The sequence below is a fragment of the Phaseolus vulgaris genome, chromosome 10, assembly GCF_000499845.2.
Source record: "Phaseolus vulgaris cultivar G19833 chromosome 10, P. vulgaris v2.0, whole genome shotgun sequence".
In the NCBI taxonomy this organism is placed as follows: domain Eukaryota; kingdom Viridiplantae; phylum Streptophyta; class Magnoliopsida; order Fabales; family Fabaceae; genus Phaseolus; species Phaseolus vulgaris.
Window position 1 is genome coordinate 16,975,331 of NC_023750.2, and position 22,640 is coordinate 16,997,970.

Consider the following 22,640-nt stretch of genomic DNA (forward strand, 5'->3'; position numbering starts at 1 on the left):
TAAAAACAAACAATTATAAAAAAGATAATGAGAACAATTTGAAATATTAAATAAAGATATTTTGTTTGATTGCTAATCAAATAACAAACATTAAAACAAAAATTTGGTATATGTCAAATACAAAATTATTCAATATTTACTATTAAATAATTTAAATACATTAAATAAAATGCATTTACCACGTCTTATTATAGATTAAAACTTAATAAAAATTGAGCTTGTTTAGATAAATTGATTTAAAAGTACTTATACAAAAATTAAAATCCAAATTTTGAATTTTTTTTTTAAATAAACCAATTTTATGTTGCTTGTCTGAAAGATGGTTCTAGGAATTAGACCCCTTATCCCTCACTGAACTCTGTTCATTCCCTTGCCTCTTTAGATACTTCACTTCCCACAGTATCAATCCATTCTTTCAGATATTTTTCAACTTCTTTCATGTTTCATCCACATGCCTTTTATTTTCATTTTTAGTTTTGATTTTGCTTCACCACCACTGGGTCAGAATTCAGAACTCTTCCACCACAAAACCTCACAATCTCTTTTTATACTTTGACCCATGGAGTTACCATTACGGACCGCAATTCTCCATTCCTCTTCTTCCCTTCAACCGAGATTTCACACTCACAAACCCACTCAAGATTTAACCTCACCCTTCTCCTTGTTCATTGCAAATTCACTTCGTCTTCCATGCTCCACTTTTGCTTCCAAAGGTCAGTCTTTACTTTTCAACTCCACTTTTTGTCACCCTATCACCTTTTTTTCTTTGTTTCTGCGTTATATGTTATATATTGTTGTTGGGATAGAACTTAGAAGGTAAAATCAGCATATGGAGTTCCTTATTTTTTTTGTTTATCTTCAGTGTCAGTGACTTGTTCCACTTAACAAACAAAACAATGGGGAAGACCCAGATTGATTTTTGTTTTGTTTTCTTTTTTTTTAAATGTTTTGATGTGATTAAAGAGTCAATAAATTGTAGCTTTTCCCAGTTGAGATGTATTGGTAACATTAAATGTTATGTTTTTTAAACTCTTCTTTGATTTCTTAGTTTTTGTTCAATGAAAAAAAATGACCAAAAGATTACTAGAGAAGGATTGAGTCTAAAAGATGGGAGAAAACATCCCAAATACAAAAGTCTTGTACTCCGTGAACACCATGGCAAGCATGGAAATGAGCAGAGCATTATTTGCTTTTCTAAGGCAATAGTTGGCAAAACTACTTTAAATATTGAGTGGCCAAATATTTTGATATTTGAAACTTGTTTGATATTAAAACGGTTTATCTCTGCCAAAAAGAAAAAATTGTTAGCTTGTAACTTGTTTGATATCAACACCAGGAACCAAAGCTTAACTTTCGTCCATGTGTAGTAACTAAAGTCATAAGGACTAAATAAATAGTTTACCCTTTTTAATATAATAAGTAGCAAGTCTTGAAAGTTGTAACCCACTGTGATAGTGTATTTACAACATAATTGTATTGTATTTATCTCACTTGAATTGATGGTTCGTTTCATGAGAGGATCCTAAGTCCTGTTATGCTAATTATGGTAACTTGTTCCTTGATCTAGCAGATCAGCAACATTACTTTCCAGCCACTGCACGTGAAACAAGGGCAGTGCTGAATCCCATCAGTAAAGGGTTTTCATGCACTGGTGCCTCTTGTGGTGATAGTTATTGTGATGATGATGATGGCATGGGGTTCTTGGATAACTATGAAATGATCTTTAGAGATTGTGACAAGCTAATCGAGTCTTTCATGTTGCATGAGACCGATTGGAGAAAGTTTTTAATTTTAAACAAGAAGTGGAGCAATATTAGGTCCCATTTCTTTAGACACTGTCGGGATAAAGCAGATACCATAGACAATCCAGTGCTGAAGAACAAACTGCTATGGCTTGGAAAGAAGCTTAAAGAGGTCTTTCATTGCTTATTTGATATTGAAAATTATACCCATCACTATGTCATCGTGATATTGGTTACTAATTAAAATCGGTCTGGCACAGTTCTATCTTACCTTTTACCCCCACCCCTATAACAAAAATGTCATTAATGGAAACGTTGTATGTCTAAATATTATACCATTCCTTTAAATTGTTATTTATGTCATTCACACATTTATTCAATACTCCTCTTCTTCAGATAGATGAAGAGTTGCAGAGACACAATGAACTTATCCTAATGATCAAAGACAATCCATCTGAAATTAGTGAAATTGTTTCAAGGAGTCGTAGAGATTTCACAAAAGAATTCTTTATGCATCTTCATACCATAGCTGAATCTTCTGTCGACAATATTGAAACACAAAATGGTGAGACTAAATGCTTTGAATTCTTATAAGAGTATATTTTGCTTTTAAGTATTTGGTTTGGTCAGCCACAGAACTGAATGATATCCCTTTAGTTCAGAGTTTTCAAATACTTTATTATCAATAAAGTTAGTGTTGGTGCCTTATATAATCAAATTCATCCACAGAATCATATTATATTTTCATTCTCATCTCTCCAAAAGTTCTTTTATAACGCATTGTTCAGTTAGTATTTGTCTGGCATAACCTTAATCTAGGATAAACTGTGATAATATGCTTAGGGATTTTTATGTCCTTGCAAGGTAGGGATCTTATAGCACTTGACATGTTATATATTGAAGAAATGAGTCAATTTATAGTTCAAACTTGCCTATTCAACTAATCTGGTACTTTTTCACCATGTTTATGTAACAAGATTTTGCAAAGCTTTGGAACATGTGCTTGGCTGCTGTAAAAGTTTACGACAGTACAATTGAAAGCATTGAAGCACTAAATGCTGCAGAATTGAACTTCCAAGATATTATGAAGTCTCCCTCGGATGCTTCCTGCTGGAAGATAGACAACATAGGTGAGAAAAATCAATGCTTCAATCCAGAATTAGTAGCTCATTGGCTACAATTGTGTTATAATGTGGAAGAAGTCGGAAGGGTACATGCAATTGTCTTGAAATGTTTTAGACATTCAAATACTTATGTTGATAATAATTTGATTTGTAGTTATTTAAGATTGGTTGAGTTGGTTCGGGCTCGTCGTGTGTTTGATGGAATGCCAAGAAAGAATACGGTTACATGGACTGCTATCATTGATGGATATTTAAAATGTAACTTGGATGATGAGGCTTTTAAGTTATTTCAAGATTCTGTTAAACATGGGGTTCCAGCCAACAGTAAGATGTTTGTTTGTATCATGAATTTGTGTGGTAAAAGAGTGAATTTAAAGCTGGGGAAACAAATCCATGCTCGCATTTTGAAAAGCAGATGGAGGAATTTAATTGTGGACAATGCAGTTGTTCATTTCTATGCACAATGTGGAGATATATCAAGTGCATTTCGGGCATTTGATTGTATGGCAGAGCGAGATGTAATATGTTGGACAACTATGATCACTGCCTGTTCCCAACAAGGGTTTGGGTATGAAGCTATGTTATTGTTGTCACAAATGCTAGGTGAAGGGTTCTTTCCTAATGAATATACTATATGTAGTGCACTAAAGGCTTGTGGAAAGAATAAAGCATTGAAATTTGGAACACAACTTCATGGTGCCATAATAAAGAATATTTGTAAGAGTGATGTTTTTATAGGAACTTCCCTAGTTGATATGTATGCAAAATGTGGATTGATGAAGGATTCTAAAGACGTGTTTGATAGAATGAGAATTAGAAATACAGCTACTTGGACATGTATTATATCAGGATATGCTCGAAATGGGTTTGGTAAAGAGGCCGTAAACTTGTTTCGATCAATGGAGAGTAAAAGAATGCATGTTAATAAATTGACAGTTTTAAGTGTCTTGATGGCTTGTGGCACAATTAAAGCTTTGCTAATTGGAAGAGAGGTTCATGCACAGATAATCAAACGTATTATCCATACGAACATGTACATAGGAAGCACTTTGGTATGGTTCTATTGCAAGTGTAAAGAATACTCTTATGCTTTCAAGGTGCTCCAGCACATGCCATTTAGGGATGTTGTTTCTTGGACTGCCATTATCTCTGGTTGTGCCAGACTTGGGCTTGAACTTGAGGCTCTGGAGTTTTTGCAAGAAATGATGGAAGATGGCGTGTTGCCTAATTCCTATACTTACTCATCAGCCTTGAAAGCTTGTGCAGAACTAGAAGCTCCAATGCTTGGAAAGTTAATTCATTCCTATGCAAGCAAGTCTCCTGCCTCGGCTAATGTATTTGTGAACAGTGCTTTAATATACATGTATTCAAAATGCGGATATGTTGCTGATGCTTTTCAAGTTTTTGACAACATGCCAGAGAGGAATTTGGTTTCTTGGGAATCCATGATCTTGGCTTATGCATGGAATGGACATGCTAGAGAGGCTCTGAAGCTCGTGCACAGAATGCAAGCTGAAGGTTTAGTGGTGGATGATTATATCCATACAACAGTTGTTAGTGCTTGTGGAGGTGTTGAGCATGGAGACATTCATCAGAATAGTGAATCTTCACATTACTTGCATTCTTCGTAATCTTGTACTAGCTAGGAGCATCAATGAATATTGAAGAACAAGTAAATGTACCTAATTAGATTATAGCTGTAGCTAAAGGATACTGCATATTCAGTAGATGAGGAGGATACATAATGATTTTTTAGAAACATTGTGCCACCAAATACCAGTGATAGCTTTCTTTTGTTCTCTTTTTATCTACCATTTATGTAAAAGAATGAACAATGATGAGAAAATGGAAAATGAAAAGGAATATCTCAATCACTTTGTCATCAAATGGGCTTTGTAAGAGTGACATTGTCTCTGAAGACTCCATTTATGATGAAGCATGCACTCTCATATTGAGTTTTATATTGTGTTAGATAATGTAGAAGTATTGCCTTAATTATATACATAATTGCCTGTTGTTCTTTATGGTTGGAATATATTGGTCGACGTGTCTCACTTACTTCGTAGCAGAAGTTACACACTGTAAGTAGGCCGACATCGACTTCAGAGGCATGAGGAGATCTGCTCTGAACCTGGTGGAGTGATGGATTATGAAGAAGATTGAAGCCGACCAAAGAGGTAATTTGAAAAAACTGTGTAACAAACTAGTATTTGATCATGCCCTGATCAAAATTGATTTTCTAACTTTACATCATTGTTCTTGAACTACAAGTTTGACATGGATATGGCTGCCACTTTTGTTTATCTGTCCATGCCTTAAATGTGGCTGCATACACTATGTTTTGAAGTGTATTCATATTATCAATGGGAATATAGATTAGATATGGCATTATAAATATATATTGGGTTCTGTAGGCATCTAGTTCAATTTTTTGTTTTTAAAAAAGCTAAAAGAATATTATTAAAGCAAAAGCCAAGTTTAGAGCACAAGATATGCCCATTAGAGTAAACCAAATGAGTTCTTTAGTTGCTTGCCTGATTTTATTCATGGCATGCGTCCACAGAGGATATCAGCTTTTGCAGACAAGTATATCTCATCGATATTGCTCTTGTCTATCACACCACAAAGCGAGATAGGAAACAAGGAGAAAAAAGGGGGAAACCTGTTAACTTTTTCGAGGTTGTATTTAGGAAATTGATGGTGTTTCTTGAACCATGTTAATCTAATACTGGGTTGTCAAGAACAAGCTGAGATGGTGGTGCGGCTATTTATTTTTGGGTTGCTGAATTTATACTACTGTTTTGCTTTGTATTATGCTTCATATATGCTGCTTCAATTGCATTGTTATGAACAAGGTGGGTGAAAAGCTAAAAGCTGCTGAAGTTCTTCTGGAAAGTAAGGTAGTACTAGTAGTTACACTAGTTATTACCTCATTGGATTTTTTTCTTCACTTCTTAATAACCATTATTTCCATACAACTTAATGCTAGTAATATGTTTGACAGAACCTTGAAATAAAAACAATCAATGAAGAGAAGGGGGCAGCACTGGCTGCACAATTCGCTGCAGAAGCCACGCTTCGAAGAGTTCATGCTACACAGAAAGATGATGAAATGCCTCCTATTGATGCTATTATTGTGCCCCTGGAGGCAGAGTTGAAGCTCGCTAGGATGGAGGTACATTTGGATTACTATGTTATGCATTGAATTGATTTTTAGCTGGGATTGGATGGTAGTTAATTTAGCTATTTGATGTCCCATGGATGTCTCATTTAATGATCAGAATCAAGTCTAAATTGTTTATCCTTGTTGCTATTTTTTTTAGGTGGCAAAGCTGCAGGATGACAACAGAGCACTAGATCTGCTAACCAAATCAAAGGAGGCTGGACTTCTTGAGGCTGAGATAAGAGTTCAGATTGCTTTGGCAGAAGCATCCTTGGTTGATGATCTGCAAAACAAAAATCAAGAGTTAATGAAACTGATTGAAATATGTCAGGTTTCTGATTTCTTTTAATTTACTTGTGCTTATACTTGCTAGTAAGGCATGTATATTTTTCATGCTACTCGTGGGCATGTTCCCTGTATATGCTCATTTTTGTTTATCAGTTACTTTGCATTGCCCTGATTAATATGTTTCCCTATTGATAAATGCTTGATGCTGTTGTTATCATATTAGGATTCCTTACAAGCGCAAGCAACTTTTGATTGCAATGGACATGGCCTTTGGCATGGAGTACCTACATGGAAAAAACATTGTACACTTTGACTTGAAAAGTGACAACTGGCTTGTTAATCTCCGAGATCCACAACGCCCAATATGCAAGGTTTAAATGCTTGATACTGATGTTGTCATATCAAGAATCTTGTTTCGTTGCATCTTATTGTGGGGTAGATATGCTTTCAGTATTTTGTATGAGATAAGCTAGATTGCACATTTTCTTTCATATATGTTTAGGATTTAGGTTCTTATTAATTTATAACCTATTCACCATTAAAGTCTTTGGAATATACTGAAGTGGCTTACCTTGATGGATCCTGATGAGATAGAATGATCAGTTTGTTGCTTTAGTCCAATTTAAGGAATTTGACCCATCAAAAGTACTAAAATATTGTTTGTGATATTTTTATATTGACTTTGTCTAAGATCAAGATATACCTGTTAACCAGGCATAGGTACTAATTCGATGTGCTGAAAGTTTATTCTGGCATCATGTGATTTCTATGAACCACCAATACTTTAATTTGTGCTGTGTATTTGTATTTGATGCCAGTGCTCTTTGGATACTTCAACATAAATATTAGCCAAGTATACTGGACTTTAAATCAAGTTATGAATATCCAGTACCCATATGAGATATAGAAGTGTGCAATATATAGAAAGAAGAAACAAGTAAAAATGGTCCCTTGATGAACCACAGATAGAAATCATTCCTCTATATGAATGACATTGATACTATTCTATGAAGCCGATTACTTAAATTTTTTATTTTGTTTTTACTGATGTCCAGAAGTAAGTTCATATTATGTTTTACGAATTTTTACAATATGTGGATATGTACCTTACGCATGTCATATCTTATATATTGTTTGAATAATTATATTTGTTGCACAGACTACGTTTTGAACGAGTGCTCTCTGCACAATGTTTATATCATAAGCCATTAGCATATTTGTGTGTTGAATTAGTATTTAAAATGCTACAGTTTGAGATTTTTTTGAAAATAACCTAACTTGCTCATCTTTCATGCATATGGAGAATCAGTGTTCTTTTTCTTGATATTTTAAGTTATTAATAGTTCATGTCTTATTATTATAATTGAAAATCTTTATTAATTCAAATTTTCTATTCTCTTCTTTGATAGGTTGGTTGTATAACAAGATTGGTTTCACAAAAAGATGTTCATCTTATTAGACATGCAATATATCTAACATTGGAGTTAGGAGGACAATTTATTCTACTTGGTTCAAGTCCAATGCAATATATTCAGGTTCGTGTTTTCTTTCCTTGTGGTTGAAATTTATAGGTATTCTATTGTTTCTAGAAAGGAGCTGATCAAACAGTATAGAATAAGAAGATAGTCAATAAAATGCACTATAGGTGGGATTCATGTTTTGGTGAAATAAAATAATCACTATCCTAATCACATTGTTAATTTAAGTTTTATTAATCTGTATTTTGAAGATAGGGATTAGCTAGTCCGATTAGAAAACTAATTTGAAGACAGGACTTTAGTTTGGTCCGAATAAAATAAACTACAAAGCAAGGCTTAAAATATTGTTCAAAGGACAGGAAAATCTGCAAAAAACCAGAGTTCATAATGGGTTAATAAAAAAGGCTAGATATCATGTTGATTACTCTTAAAGAAATTAATAATCAATGTGAAGTATTTGTCATATTTGTGTTTCTAGATGGAAACTTATCAATTTCAATATTATTTTGTATTGTTAAAACTTCGGCCAATGTAATACGTAATTTAGGCTTTTGTTTGTACTTTGAATGTTAAGAACTTCGAAAATGGTATTATATTTATACGTTTTAGTGTCTTGAAGTTGCAATATTTAATATATTTAAATATTTATTGGTTTCTTTTATTTTATAATTATAAACATTGAAAATCATTAATTTAAAACTATTTATTTCAGCTATCAGATATTGGAAATGGTGCTTCATACCTTTCCACATTACTCAATTTTTTTTAAAAAAATCTCCTTTCACTCCTTAGAAAAATGAACTAAACGTGACTCTTCCTTCTCTCTACAAACTCTTCACGAACAAAACCATCTCTTCACGAACTACTTCGTGAAACACTCTTCCCTTCACTGTCGCTCTTCACTCTCGCCTTCACTCACTCTTCCCTTCTCTGTCTTCTCACTCTCGCGCGCCCTAAACCTAACCCTCACTCTCGCCCCTTTCACTGTCCTCCAAGATTTTCCACGTATTCAACCGTACAATAGAAAATCGCAATTCCTCCAAGATTTCGTATAGGTAACTCCTGATAGGATGTGGTCTTTTGTTTCCTCTAAGGATTAGAGTTAATCAATACAAAATCGCTTGATTATAGTAAAATTGACTAAGTTTTTATTTATTAATTACTATTAATTATTAACTTTTGATTCGTGTCTGTTCATTTAATATTTGCAAATAATGTTGTTGCAGTGAGTTTATGATGATGTTTGCTTTGCTCTGTTATGCATCTGTATTGTTAAGTTCAGGTAACGGTAGCCATGGTTTGTGAAGGTTCTTTATTTTATAGGATCTTTTAGGTTATATCTAGGATCCTGTCAGTGATCATTGATTTTTTTTTAAAAAAATTATCTCATGATTTGGCTATTGAAATGTAGTGAACTAGGGATTTGGTTATGAGAAAGAGTAAATATAAGTATTAAATGAGGGATAAGTGAGAAAGAGATCAAGAATGCTGGTTGTCACTTGCATGTAGATGATGCACCCTCTTAAATTAAGCTTTGTCCTTCGTTTGTCAATTATTACTATTCAATTCAACAAGAATATTAATAAAAAAGAACATATTGAAGTTTTGATATGCCTTTGCTTTCAGATCTACCATTCTGTTGGACGAATGGCAATAGCATTATTGAAAATAGTTAGAGCTTTAGTCTGAGATGAACGAGGATAACAATTTTGACTAAATAGGAAATGATGTATTGAAAGTCAAGATACTGTCTTGCATGATGATTCCTTATCTGAGCTGACTCTATTTGTTTATTGTGACTTATTTCAGATTGATGTATTCTAGCAATTTATGAAGTTACCGGCACCTTGAACTAGCTTCTGTTGATGTGATTTCCAGCTACTTTGCAGTGGAAGTTCAGAGAACCCACAAACTCCACGTCTTTCACATCATAAGTACTCTTCTTATCAAAGTAAGTTTAATAAAATCCATTTTTTTTTGTGTTGGCCTGGGTGTGCAGATTATGATTTTATGCCGACTCCTTAGTTCGTCTACTGTCGTTTCTTTTATTCTTTTTATTAATTTTTCTACACGTGTACAGAGGATTGTCAAACTTCAGAATCATGATTCAATGAGAAAAAGTCAAGGGTTCAAAGTAATATGAAGAGGAAAAGGAGAAGATGCACCAGAATGAGGGTGGATAATGGCACTAGAAGAGGACCCAATACAGGGTCTTGTGAAGTGGAAAGGTTTGGGTTTGAACCTGGTCCAGAATTTACCTTGGAAACATTCCAGAGATATGCAGAAGATTTTAAGCTCCAATACTTCAGAAAAAATGAGAATGTATCTCATTTGGGTGCTAATACAACAATTTTAAATGGTACCTCAGAGCCTTCTGTGGAGAGCATTGAAGGTGAATATTGGCGGATGATCGAGAGTCGAACTGAAGAAATTGAGGTCACATTATGTAGAACCTCAATAATTTTCTGCTGCACGAAACTATTAGCTATTTGTTGCCCTTATTATATGCTGCTCTGCTTACATTTAATTTTCTATCACTTCCAGGTGCTTTATGGAGCTGATCTGGAAACTGGGATTTTTAGGAGTGGTTTCCCTAGTAAATCTAGTCAACTAGGTTCTGATTCACATGAACAGTACATAAAGTCTGGCTGGAATTTAAATAACTTTGCAAGGCTTCCTGGATCTCTACTCTCTTATGAAATCAGTGATATATCTGGTGTTTTAGTGCCATGGTTGTACATTGGAATGTGCTTTTCCTCCATTTGTTGGGTAAGGACTACATAGTTTCCTTATTTTCTAGCATGTATTTCATTGAATTCATCACAATTTGTGTTATGCTTGAGACCAAAGAAAAAGATTGAAAAAAATGCTTCATTTCTGATTGATTGAACTGTACAAAAGGATACATTGAACTGTAAAAAAATGCTTCATTTTTTAGCAACGCCCTTCCTTGGCGACGCCTTGCCTTGGCGGCGCCTTATGTAGTCACTCTGTTGACTTCCTTTCTTTGGGGCCCTTCGTGTGGTCCCACCATATGTTGACCTTGGCCCCGACGTTGACTTTGACTTTGGTCAACGCCCGGGGACGGGACGGTACAGCATGCTCATCGTTTTTTAAGTTTTTGGAAAGAGACTTTATCGCCTTTGTGTAGTTTCAAGGCAACGGCGAATCCAGATTGCATGCATTCAGTGCAAAGTTTGAAAGCATAAAGTTTTAAACCCTCATCGCCACTTGGCAATCGGAGGTGAAAGTTAAGTTTTAAGTCCTCATCGCCACCTGGCGATCGGAGGCACAAGTATAAAGTTTTCTAAGTCCTCCTCGCATTGAGCGAGTTCAGGCAAGAACAGATTACAAGACCTCTTTGCTTAAGCAAGTTGAGGCAAGTTTGAAAGTCCTCAGTGCATTCAGGGGAAGAGGAGATGTAACCCCTGGGCAAGTTGAGGCACCAGAGAAAGTCCTCCTCGCCTTGAGCGAGTTCAGGCATGAATAGATTACAAGACCTCTTTGCGTAAGCAAATTGAGGCAAGACTGCAAGCCCTCAGTGCATCCAGGGAAGAGGAGATGTAACCCCTGGGCAAGTTGAGGCACCAGAGAAAGTCCTTCTGATGGAGGAGGGCCAAGCTCACCACACTATGAAAGCCAAGTTCCAAAACTAGACCATCTAGACCCATGTGGGGAGCGTCTAGACTCAAGAGGAGAGCGTCTAGACTCAAGAGGAGAGCGTCTAGCACAAGATGAGGGGCGGCTACAAAAGGAGCATCTAGGAGGAAGCCTAGACCGTCTAGGACCTATCACTAGGTCCATGACCAAGCACCTTCACGCACAAATGGGTCAAGCAACGGATTGGAGGGATAAAAACTTATACATGCTACATGGAGGCCCATTAGGGGTGGCTTAGTAGTTAGTGTAGTGTTAGAAAGCATAAACTTGTCTTATATGTGATTTACCCTAGATTTTGTGCACATTTTAGAACATTGCCTCACATGGCCGGCCATGTGCCCATGTGCTCCATGTGGAGTAATTTCCATTTCATTTAGGTAGCATTTCATCTTCTCTTAGCTTAGGATTTACGGCCTCCTTAGCCTATAAAAGGAGAAGTCCATCACTTGTATTTGGCAAGATTAATGAGAGTAATGTTATGCTGCCCACATTGTGCCATACATTGCTTTTGCCTAGTTTCTAGGACCTAATCTTCATCTTCATCACCTACCATAGGGCTAGCCGAACCTCCCTTCTTCCATACACATTATGCACCTTCAAGATCACCATAGCTCCTAGGAGGATCTTGCACATCTCAATCCATAGCTTCCGCACCATTTTTCACAACATCGAAGAACAGCTCCATGAGAATGCCATCACCTTCTAACCCTCGATTGAGTTCAGGCAAGATGAAACTGAAAAGTCAGGGGTGTTAACGATCTCAAGTATGGGAAAGGAAGGTTGGTAGAAGACGCCTTTTCCCTTGAGTGAAACATCAATATTGACCTAGTAAGGATGGCTGGGGAAGGTTCGCAGAGGACACCTCACCACCCAAATCATTGTTCTAAAACTCAGGGAGGTGGAGAAGGATCCGAAAGGCGGCTCTACCCCCAGATGAGGGAACAATAATTTAAGCTATATAAGGTTAAAAACTCAGGGATGGTAGAGGGAGATCCGAAAGCCAGCTCTCTTCCGGTCAAGCAAAGATGTTTCAGTTAAAAAGAAAATGGTATCGCCGAAAGCCTAAGGCTTTGAGATTGAAATAGAAAGGAGATTACACGGCGAGAACCAGGTCAGCAAAGTTTTAGGCAGTAACCTAGAAATACACATGTCACGCCTACTGCTTAGCAGATCAGGCAAGCGAGATTTCATATACTAAGAATGACCCACGCCTATTGCTTAGTAAGTGATTCGGTGTCAAATATTATTCCCCGTTTGTTCAAGTTAAGTCGATTTCCAAAAATTAAACGTCAGTTGTGCTAAGTTAATTGGGTTGAGTGAAAACCAACCAAGTTATCAGGTGATCGCACAACAGATAAGTTAAAGCCACGTAGGTCGTCGAAAATGCAACCTCTTAGTCTTTTCGCTGAACAAATCACAGCTTAAGACTGGGGAGGGCTTGTGTACTGATCAGGTCATCGAGTGTGATGACGTGGACAAGAGAAAGGCGGGTGGTCAAGAAGTCAAATAGTCGCCGTTTGTAGAAGTGGCGCTCTGCAGTATACATAATCGGTTGTCGCCGGGTTGGTGTCATTGCCGTGTTAGATAACGAAAGATCAGGTGGTCTGGCATCGCCGCAAGAAGCACATCGCCGAATTTCCCAGTAAACTCAGTTGAAGCTGTTGGGGGTTCAGGCGAGGAAGTTCAAGCGTGTGAGTTCAGTAAAGACAAGAATGCCATGTGGATAATGGGCGCGACCTTAGTCTTTTCGCTGAAACAAGTGTCAGCTCAAGACTGGGGGGCTTGTGTACCGTCCCGTTCCCGGGCGTTGACCAGAAGTCAAAGTCAACACATGGTGGGACCCCTCGAGGGACCCAAGGAAGAAAAGTCAACAGGTCGACCGCTTGAGGCATCGCCCAAGAGAGACATCGCCTAAGGAAAGACATCGCCTAAAGTAAGACATCGCCTAAGGAAAGACATCGCCCAAGAGAGACATCGGGCCTTGACAGTTCAGAACAGTAGCAAGGAGAAGAGAAAGGTGGCTTCAAGGCCATAAGTTCTAGTACCAGTAGGGGGACACCCGATCACGTATGTTGCAGAACGCCTGATGGAAGAGGGCCAAGCACAACCTTCCATGAAAGGCAAGAGCCAAGTCAAGAGCGTCTAAGAGCAAGCTAAGAGCGTCTGAGACCAAGCTAGGAGCGTCTAAGAGCAAGCTAGGAGCGTCTAAGACCAAGCTAGGAGCGTCTAGGACAAGCTAGGAGCGTCTAGGACAAGCACATATTCCGTGAAGGCCCATCAAGTGTAGTTTAGCTTTAATTGGGGTGTAAATAGCATAACCATGTGGACAAATGTTTATTTTTCTGCACATTAGAATTAAGGAGGAGATAACCTTGATTAGCTAAAGGTTTCTAGAAGCCTTCACTAATCTAGGGACGGTTTTGTGAAGCCATGTGCACCCATGTGCTCCATGTGGCCCAAGTGCTTCACATTTACATTTCATTTTGCTTACATTTCATCTTCACTTAGCTTAACATTTACGACCTCCTTAGCCTATAAAAGGAGAAACCCATCACATGTATTTGCAAGATTAAATTGAGTAATGTTATGCTGCCCATTTTGTGTCATACTTGCTCCTTACCTAGTTTCTAGGTTTTAATCTTCCTTCACCATCTATCAAAGGGCTGGTCGAACCTCCCTTCTTCCATACTCTTCATGCACCTTGAAGGTCACCACAACTCCTAGGAGGACCTTGCCCATTTTATCCATAGGCTTCCGCACCATATTACCAAACATCCAAGAAGAGCTTCTTGAGAATGCCATCATTTGGTATCATGAGCATAAGTTCTTCAAAGATGAGTATTTTTGGTCATTTTCTTTTTGAGTTCTTCTTTAATCCGTGTTGTTCTTTACATTCCATATTGTCTTGCTGTTTTTCAATTTTTGCTTTGAATTGGTGTGCTGTTTGAAAATTCCAATCGGTGCATCTTGTTCAATTGTTCTTGAGCAATCTTTGTGCAATTTTTGGTAGGATTCAATACACTTTGTGTTGCTGTTTTTATTTTAGGTATTTGAGTCCTTATTGCAATTTTATTTGGTTCATTTTATGTTCATTTGAGTATTTTAATTTCTGAATCTATATGTGTTTTGTCTAGTCATGTTTTTCCAAAATGTCATCAAATCATAGTAGTACTTTCTTTGACTTATTTGTTTCTTGATTTTGGTCTAAATGTTTGTTTTGAATCTGTTGTGTTTTTGATCCTTTGGTGCCTTTTTTAGTTTTAGCTTGAGTTCATATTTGTGTTTAGATCTACACAAATTTCTTTTCACCAATTCCATTGTGTTTTTCTTTTGGTATCTTGCTATTTTTTTTTCCAGATTTACAGAATCACCTGTTTTACATAACTCTGTGCTGGCTGTTTTGCTTAAGAAAATTATTTTCCCACATAGGAAATTTCTGATACTCTTGATTATGCAAGATTGAGGTGTTATAGAAAAGACAAAAAAAGAATCAGTTCAAAAAAGTCAATAGAAAAAAATGATAAATATTATAAAAACAGTGTGCAAATCTGGCGCTACAGGTGGCGTAACTGAACACTGATTTTAGAAAATTTATTAAAAAAAAATGGTTCATGCGTTTGGAGTGAAACCAACGCCAGAATTTAGTTGAGATCTCGAGTTATTGGCATATAAATTTTCAGAAGCAAATCTTAAAAGGACAGCTCAGCATAAATCGGGGAAAATCACGCTCTTTGGTCCACAACAATTTTTTCAGTGGTGCTGTTTTTGATTTTGAAATCAATTCTAGTGCTATTCTTAGGATCCATTTTTTGTGCCTACCTTTCTTTAAGTACCTTTATTTGCTTGTCTAATATTTCTTTGGAACTCTTTCTAGTTGTCACATTTTATTTCCATTTGTGTGGTACTGTTTTTCCAATTAATTTGTTTCTTGCTTTAATTCTTTGGCCTCTAATTTTGGTGGTGGATTGATTCTCAATTGGTGCTTATTTGAGTGGAAATTTGACTTGAGTGAGGTCTAGTTTGCTTGATAGGTGCTGGATTGGAGAATTAATTTCCTAATTCTAAGAGGAACAAAGGCAAGGGCAGAAAACAAATACCTACCAAAAACACCACAAACATTGGAAGGCCCAACAAAGAAAAGACAACCAAGGAAGTGCCAATAGAAAAAAAAAAAGATCAACAAAGGGAGTTTTCCTTTATCTCCTTTGGAACTTAACTTTTGTTAATTACTTCTTTAATTACGTGATTAGATGGTGAGTGTGTCTTCAAGGGATCCAAGGGTCCAAGAAGCCTCACCTAGGGCCGACTAGTGTAGAACTATCTAGTTTAGCAATTGTTATTTGTTTTAATTGCATCTCTTTGCTTTAGATAGTTACGTTTTTAATTGTCTTGTATTGCTTAAAGCTTTGTCAATTTTTTGCTTGGTTAATTAGTTAGTTTGCATTGTTCTCTTGCATTAAAATTTTGATTTCTCCAACTTAATTGTGTTTTAAGTGGTTTAGCAAGAGATAGCTTTGCGTGAAGGCATTAAGGGATAGTCTTTGGCTAAGGCAAGGCTTGCTATTTAAGTAGTCCATTGTGACTCACCTCCCTTACCTGGAAGACTACCTTCTTTGACTTCCCTAAATTTTCTCAAAGTAAAATACTTCTACACACAAAGCTCTAGTCATGTCTTCTTCTTCTTCTCATTCTGCAAAGTCTATTGAAAGTGAAGTAAAATCTTTGAAAACTCTTTTGAAAGAAGTTTCACAAGCTGTGCAATTGATTTCATCTAAACAATTGGAGAATGAGGCCAAAACTAATAAATTGACTAAAGCAAAGGATGAGAAGTCTCAATTTTCAAAAAAATTACATTCTCATGCTTGTAGCTCTAAACATCATGATTATCTTGGGGAAGAAAGTCTTAGGACAAATGAATATCATCAACCATCCCCTAGGAGAGCTGAAAAGAGAGACAAGAAAACCTAAAGGAAGTTAAGGTAGAGCTACCTCATTTCTATGGAAAAGAAGATGTAGAAACATATCTATATTGGGAGATGAGGGTAGAGCATTTGTTTGCTTACAACCATGTGAGTGAAGAAAAGAAAGTACCCTTAGATACCTTAAGTTTTCAATGTGATGCTATGTATTGGTGGAATGCCGTAAAAAGAGAGAGACATCTCCACAAGGACCCTCCCATTACATCTTTGAATGACCTTAGGGGAGCCTTGAGATGTCGCCCTATTCCCTCATATTACAATAGGAAGTTGATGGACAAGCTCCAAACACTTCATCAAAAAGATATGACTGTAGAAGAATATTGGCAAAAGATGATATCATATATTGAGAGTACAAGGATTAACGAGGACAACCATACCACCATAGCTAGGTTTCGAAGTGGTCTCAAACTTGAGATAAGAAACAAAGTTGAACTTTTACCTTATAGAGATTTAAATGACTTGATTCAACTTAGCATTAAAGTTGAAAAACAAATTTTGAGAAAACAATCAAGTAAAAAACAAAGTTCATACTATGTATCTTATGACAAGGATGAGTTCCATAGAGGGAAAGAACATATACAAGAACCATCTCTAGAACTTTCCCAAAACTTAACCAAGCATATCTCTCACACTCAAGCTAGAGAAATTCCATGTTTAGAATACCTTGGCAATAATCAATTAGCATCTCAATGTTCCAATGAAAGATCTATGAACTTAAGGGACAAAGATGAGAACAGTAGCTAAGAAAAAGAAGCCAGTGAGAGTGAGGAAATTGTAAAAATAGAAAAGCAAGAGAACCTTGTGAAACAAAAGGCGTGGGAGAAGAGTGTTCCTTCCCACAAGGTCATTCAGCAAGGCAAGCACATTTAAAATACCCTTGAAAACATGCTTCTTGTTGAACAACCTAGCCTTACCTCTTGTAAAGGAACACTTGCAAGCATAAGCAAAAAAGAATAGTTTTTAAACGAAGCTTGCATAGATAAAGATTATTTCTCATATGTGCTAGGATATCACCAAGTGAATGTCAAGTTATCTATAAACATCTACCAAAACAATTTTTTATGTGAAGTAGTGCCTAAAGAAACTTGTCATGTCTTATTGAGACAACCATTGCAAAGTGTACAAATTTTCATAAACAATGGTTGTAACAACGAGACTATCTTTACACATAAGAGAAAAAGTCTTCATGAAGGAGAACTCATGGGCCAAATTAGAGTTGATAAAACTCTAGAGCTTTTAAAAGGAAAAGTTTTGTCCCCAATGAGAAAAGAAGTTCAAAGACATTACTTTAGGTACAATTCTTGTTTTCAAACTACACCTAAGGCAACGTCTCAAGAACTCTATACTCCTTCACCTTTTGTAAATGATCCTTGGGAAGACACAAATTTCATTTTAGAGCTTCCTAAGACAACAAAAGGTTTTGATTCAATTTTCATGGATAAACTCTTCTCTAGAGAAGTGCTACATCTTCATGGTTTATCCTCTAGCATAGTGTTGGATAGAGCTCCAAATTTCGCAAACCATGATTTGAGGATTCTCTTTGGAAAACTTGCAACTAAGTTGTACACTTTAAATTCTTATCATCCTCAAAGGCATGGTCAAAATACATTTGAAAATCTAGCTCTTTCTACTATGCCTAGAGTAAACATAAAAGACAAACACAACTCTAGAGATGAGCATGCACACCATAAAGTAGTTCACAAAACTACTTATATTTCTACCTTTGAGGTTGTAGTGGGCTAAATCATCTTCCTTCTTTTGAGATGTCACCATCTCCTATAGGATTTGAGCCTAAGGAGAAAGTAACCACAATTGAAAATTTTAAAATGCATAAGATGATTAGAGAACACATACAACACTCAAAAAAGAAATATTGTAAAAAGTTTCCAAATACAAAAGAAAAACAAAAATGGCAACTTAGTGAACTTAATTTTCAAACTGACACCTCTGTTTTATTTGATAATTTCCGTAGGTACACGTTTGACCTGGGAGGGCAATCCTAGTTCTCAAAGCAAGAGGCTGGTATCCGAGATCAAGTCTGAAGATCTGAGGATAGATCTTCTTAAGAAGGAGGAGATGATGGACACCATCCAGCCACAACCATCACCCTAGGAAGCAAAAGCATTGGATTTGAGGAAAATCCTTTTCAAGAGGGAGGGGATGATGGAAGAGGGCCAAGCACAACCTTCCATGAAAGGCAAGAGCCAAGTCAAGAGCGTCTAAGAGCAAGCTAGGAGCGTCTGAGACCAAGCTAGGAGCGTCTAAGATCAAGCTAGGAACGTCTATGACCAAGCTAGGAGCGTCTAGGACAAGAAGGCCAAGCTAGGAGCGTCTAGGACAAGAAGACTTGGATCAAGCTATGAATGGGAGAGTGGCATACTAGCACATATTCCGTGAAGGCCCATCAAGTGTAGTTTAGCTTTAATTGGGGTGTAAATAGCATAGCCATGTGGACAAATGTTTATTTTTCTGCACATTAGAATTAAGGAGGAGATAACCTTGATTAGCTAAAGGTTTCTAGAAGCATTCACTAATCTAGGGACGGTTTTGTGAAGCCATGTGCACCCATGTGCTCCATGTGGCCCATGTGCTTCACATTTACATTTCATTTTGCTTACATTTCATCTTCTCTTAGCTTAACATTTACGGCCTCCTTAGCCTATAAAAGGAGAAACCCATCACTTGTATTTGCAAGATTAAATTGAGTAATGTTATGCTGCCCATTTTGTGCCATACTTGCTCCTTACCTAGTTTCTAGGTTTTAATCTTCCTTCACCATCTATCAAAGGGCTGGCCGAACCTCCCTTCTTCCATACTCTTCATGCACCTTGAAGGTCACCACAACTCCTAGGAGGACCTTGCCCATTTTATCCACAGGCTTCCGCACCATATTACTAAACATCCAAGAAAAGCTTCTTGAGAATGCCATCATTTGGTATCATGAGCATAGGTTCTTCAAAGATGAGTATTTTTGGTCATTTTCTTTTTGAGTTCTTCTTTAATCCATGTTGTTCTTTACATTCCATATTGTCTTGCTGTTTTTCAATTTTTGCTTTGAATTGGTGTGCTGTTTGGAAATTCCAATCGGTGCATCTTGTTCAATTGTTCTTGAGCAATCTTTGTGCAATTTTTGGTAGGATTCCATACACTTTGTGTTGCTGTTTTTATTTTAGGTATTTGAGTCCTTATTGCAATTTTATTTGGTTCATTTTATGTTCATTTGAGTATTTTAATTTCTGAATCTATATGTGTTTTGTCTAGTCATGTTTTTCCAAAATGTCATCAAATCATAGTAGTACTTTCTTTGGCTTATTTGTTTCTTGATTTTGGTCTAAATGTTTGTTTTGAATCTGTTGTGTTTTTGATCCTTTGGTGCCTTTTTTAATTTTAGCTTGAGTTCATATTTGTGTTTAGATCTACACAAATTCCTTTTCACCAATTCCATTGTGTTTTTCTTTTGGTATCTTGCTGTTTTTTTTTTCAGATTTACAGAATCCCCTCTTTTGCATAACTCTCTGCTGGCTGTTTTGCTTAAGAAAATTATTTTCCCACATAGGAAATATCTGATCCTCTGGATTATGTAAGATTGAGGTGTTACAGAAATGACAAAAAAAGAATCAGTGCAAAAAAGTCAATAGAAAAAAAATGATAAATATTATAAAAACAGTATGCAAATCTGGCGCTACAGGTGGCGTAACTGAACACTGATTTTAGAAAATTTATTAAAAAAAAATGGTTCATGCGTTTGGAGTGAAACCAACGCCAGAATTTATTTGAGATCTCGAGTTATTGGCATATAAATTTTCAGAAGCAAATCTTAAAAGGACAGCTCAGCATAAATCGGGGAAAATCACGCTCTCTGGTCCACAACAATTTTTTCAGTGGTGCTGTTTTTGATTTTGAAATCAATTCTAGTGCTATTCTTAGGATCCATTTTTTGTGCCTACCTTTCTTTGAGTACCTTTATTTGCTTGTCTAATATTTCTTTGGAACTCTTTCTAGTTGTCACATTTTATTTCCATTTGTGTGGTACTGTTTTTCCAATTAATTTGTTTCTTGCTTTAATTCTTTGGCCTTTAATTTTGGTGGTGGATTGATTCTCAATTGGTGCTTATTTGAGTGGAAATTTGACTTGAGTGAGGTCTAGTTTGCTTGATAGGTGCTGGATTGGAGAATTAATTTCCTAATTCTAAGAGGAACAAAGGCAAGGGCAGAAAACAAATACCTACCAAAAACACCACAAACATTGGAAGGCCCAACAAAGAAAAGACAACCAAGGAAGTGCCAATAACAAAAAAAAAAGATCAACAAAGGGAGTTTCCTTTATCTCCTTTGCAACTTAACTTTTGTTAATTACTTCTTTAATTACGTGATGAAACGGTGAGTGTGTTTTCAAGGGCTCCAAGTGTCCAAGAAGCCTCACCTAGGGCCGACTAGTGTAGAATTATCTAGTTTAGCAATTGTTATTTGTTTTAATTGCATCTCTTTGCTTTACCAACCAAGTTATCAGGTGATCGCACAACAGATAATGATGGCAAATTTCATGAAGGTCTTCTTGAATCATGTAAGAAAATGGTGCGGAAGCTATGAAGGTGTGTGTGCAAGATCCTCCTAAGAGTGATGTTGATCTTGAAGGTGCATGATAGGTATGATCATAGGGAGGTTCGGCCAGCCCAAGGAAAGGTGAAAGATGTGAAGTTTAGAGCCTAGAGTTCTAGGGAGAAGCAAAGCTTGGCACAAAATGGTAGCATAACTTTACTCACAATAAACTTGCAAATACAAGGTGTAGGCCTTCCTATTTATAAGCTACATGGCCGTAGAAGCTAAGCTAATATCAAATGAAATGCAAATCACCAAGCACATGTGCCATGTGCTCATGACCGGCTAAAACAAGAGAGGTTCTAGAATGTTCACTCAATTATGCTTTCTACACTACTCTAATTACTAAGCATCCCTAATGGGCCTCCATGTAACATGTACATGGCTTTCTCTCTTCCATCCGTGGCTTCATTCAATTGGGCGTGAATGTGCTTAGCCATTGATCTTGTAATTGGGCCTAGACAGTCTAGGTCTTCCCCTAGACGCTCCATGTGTAGCCTCCCCTCTTCACGTCCTAGACGCTCCTTCCTTGAGTCTAGACGCTCATCATGGTCTAGCTTTGGGTCTTGGCTTTCATGGTGGGATGTGCTTGGCCCTCCTCCATCATCCCCTCCCCCTTGGAAAGGATTTGTCCTCAAATCCAGCTCGTCATCGTCATTGGTACCTACAAATGGAGAAAGATCAATTACATTAAAAGTGTCATGAACTCCATATTCAAGAGTTAGGTCCAATTTATATGCATTGTTATTGACTCGCTTGAGGACTTGAAAGGGTCCATCTCCTCAGGGACTTAGTTTGGACTTCCTTTGAGTTGGAAATCTATCTTTGCGAAGGTGAAGCCAAACTAAGTCTCCTTCCTCAAAAATTATTTCTTTCTTCCCTTTATTGTTGTATTTTGTGTACTTCTCATTTTGTTGTTGTATTTGAAGCCTAAGAGTTGTGGTAGCCTTGGAGGTGCATGAAGAGTAGGAGAGTGAGAGAGGTTCGGCCAACTCTCTTTGTAGGTGAAAGGTTTGAAGATTAGAGACCTAAATCTTAAGAGATATTAGGCAAGGGAGTAAGAATGGCACATTTGGCAGCATTTCATTACTCAAATTAATCTTGCATATACATGAGCCAAGCACCTCCTTATATAGGCTTGGAGGGCTGGAATTTGAAGAGCCAAATACAAAAGAAATGAGAGCCAAATTCAAAGTGTTGGCACATGTGAAAAGTGGCGCCTATTTTCAGCCCATATGAGGTAAGATTCTAGAATGTTTCCATGTGCTAATTCATCTAGAACTTACGCTCATCTAGGGTCAAATTGGGTCCGTCCTAAGTTTAATTAGAAATGGATATTTCTAATTAAACTTAGGTTTAGCTTTTTAAGCACCACTTTGCATGTTTCATCACATTTACAAAAAAGATTTAAACTATGCTACTTTGACTAGAAAAGTAAGAAAAACTATGACACACTAAAGTCTATGACATGTAAAATGTGTCCTCTTGACCCCTCTTTGACTATGACTCTAGTGTTTGCCTCAATGTAGCAATTTGGTGGCCTCTCAAAGGGTTGGTGTTGGAGCCTCTTCCATCACAAGATCAATTCCTTTTGCAACCAAACTTTT

The 22,640-nt window shown here is 36.8% G+C and overlaps 2 protein-coding genes across 10 annotated transcripts; both read left to right on the forward strand.

Moving 5' to 3' along the window:
* Positions 1-314: 314 nt before the first annotated feature.
* LOC137818272 (pentatricopeptide repeat-containing protein At4g18520, chloroplastic-like) lies at positions 315-4,753 on the forward strand. Of its 2 annotated transcripts, none has more exons than XM_068621579.1 (4): positions 315-713; positions 1,568-1,914; positions 2,139-2,307; positions 2,720-4,753. In XM_068621579.1, the coding sequence occupies exons 1-4, from the start codon at positions 560-562 to the stop codon at positions 4,495-4,497; spliced, it is 2,448 nt and encodes an 815-aa protein (XP_068477680.1). In that variant the 5' UTR covers positions 315-559; the 3' UTR covers positions 4,498-4,753. The 2 variants fall into 2 exon arrangements, with proteins under 2 accessions (XP_068477680.1, XP_068477681.1); XM_068621580.1 differs by having other exon boundaries at positions 1,571-1,914.
* A 173-nt stretch (positions 4,754-4,926) lies between these two features.
* On the forward strand, positions 4,927-19,167 carry LOC137818273 (microtubule-associated protein 70-1-like). 8 transcript variants are annotated; one of them, XM_068621583.1, is made up of 9 exons: positions 4,927-5,043; positions 5,722-5,766; positions 5,871-6,041; positions 6,190-6,360; positions 6,541-6,688; positions 7,727-7,852; positions 9,605-9,746; positions 9,876-10,231; positions 10,340-10,678. In XM_068621583.1, exons 8-9 carry the CDS (start codon positions 9,935-9,937, stop codon positions 10,577-10,579), a joined length of 537 nt encoding a protein of 178 aa, XP_068477684.1. In that variant the 5' UTR covers positions 4,927-5,043; positions 5,722-5,766; positions 5,871-6,041; positions 6,190-6,360; positions 6,541-6,688; positions 7,727-7,852; positions 9,605-9,746; positions 9,876-9,934; the 3' UTR covers positions 10,580-10,678. The 8 variants fall into 8 exon arrangements, with proteins under 8 accessions (XP_068477684.1, XP_068477686.1, XP_068477682.1 ...); XM_068621585.1 differs by lacking the exon at positions 4,927-5,043 and adding an exon at positions 18,407-18,557 and having other exon boundaries at positions 5,533-5,766; positions 10,340-10,564; XM_068621586.1 differs by lacking the exon at positions 4,927-5,043 and adding an exon at positions 15,475-19,167 and having other exon boundaries at positions 5,536-5,766; positions 10,340-10,564.
* The last annotated feature ends 3,473 nt before the right edge of the window (positions 19,168-22,640 follow it).